Source organism: Mesitornis unicolor, unplaced genomic scaffold (genome assembly GCF_000695765.1).
Source record: "Mesitornis unicolor isolate BGI_N332 unplaced genomic scaffold, ASM69576v1 scaffold24902, whole genome shotgun sequence".
NCBI classification, from domain to species: domain Eukaryota; kingdom Metazoa; phylum Chordata; class Aves; order Mesitornithiformes; family Mesitornithidae; genus Mesitornis; species Mesitornis unicolor.
The window spans coordinates 1-497 of NW_010171586.1; the positions used below are offsets into that span (position 1 = coordinate 1).

Here is a 497-nt window from a genome sequence, read left to right on the forward strand (position 1 = left end):
TTTCCAGCCGAGCGATTCTGTGATTGTGTGAAGGTCGGGAGGGGAGGGGGGACACTTTGCCTGCCCCCAGCTCCCCACCTCTTCGCCCTCCTGCCGTGCTGGGAGCTCCCCACATCAAATGGCCCCTCGGGCTCATTTCGGCACAGGGAAGCTGGGGCTGAGGGGCAGAGCTCGCACTGGGGGGGTTAACGCCGTCCTCTGCCTCCCCGCAGGGCTGGGGGGGCCATCGGCCGGTGCTGCCCCCCCCATCTCCTTCAACGAGGCGCTGCAGTACTTCCAGACAACCGACCTCTCCGAGTGCCGGGTACGGGCAGGGCCCCGCGCTCTCGTCCTCTCTCGGGGGGTAGTTTTAGTAAGTAGGAGAGGACGGGTTTGGGTGGGAGAAGCACAGCGCTCCCCTCTTTCCATTCCTCTTCCCTCTGCTTGGCTTCCCACCCTCTCCTGTTCGTCGCACAGGTTTCTCTCCTGCCCAGTTCCCCACGGACCGGCCGTGATGC

General features: G+C 65.2%; 1 protein-coding gene across 1 annotated transcript in view; it reads left to right on the plus strand.

Annotated features, from left to right (window-relative positions):
* Window positions 1-212: 212 nt before the first annotated feature.
* ELMOD3 (ELMO/CED-12 domain containing 3) overlaps window positions 213-497 on the plus strand; it is a gene marked incomplete at its 5' end in the record, with an annotated part of 5,585 nt that continues 5,300 nt past the window's right edge. Inside the window, one exon of the mRNA XM_010180083.1 lies at window positions 213-356. Within this exon, the coding sequence (XP_010178385.1) occupies window positions 213-356 (144 nt within the window). The remainder of the gene's footprint in view (window positions 357-497) is intronic.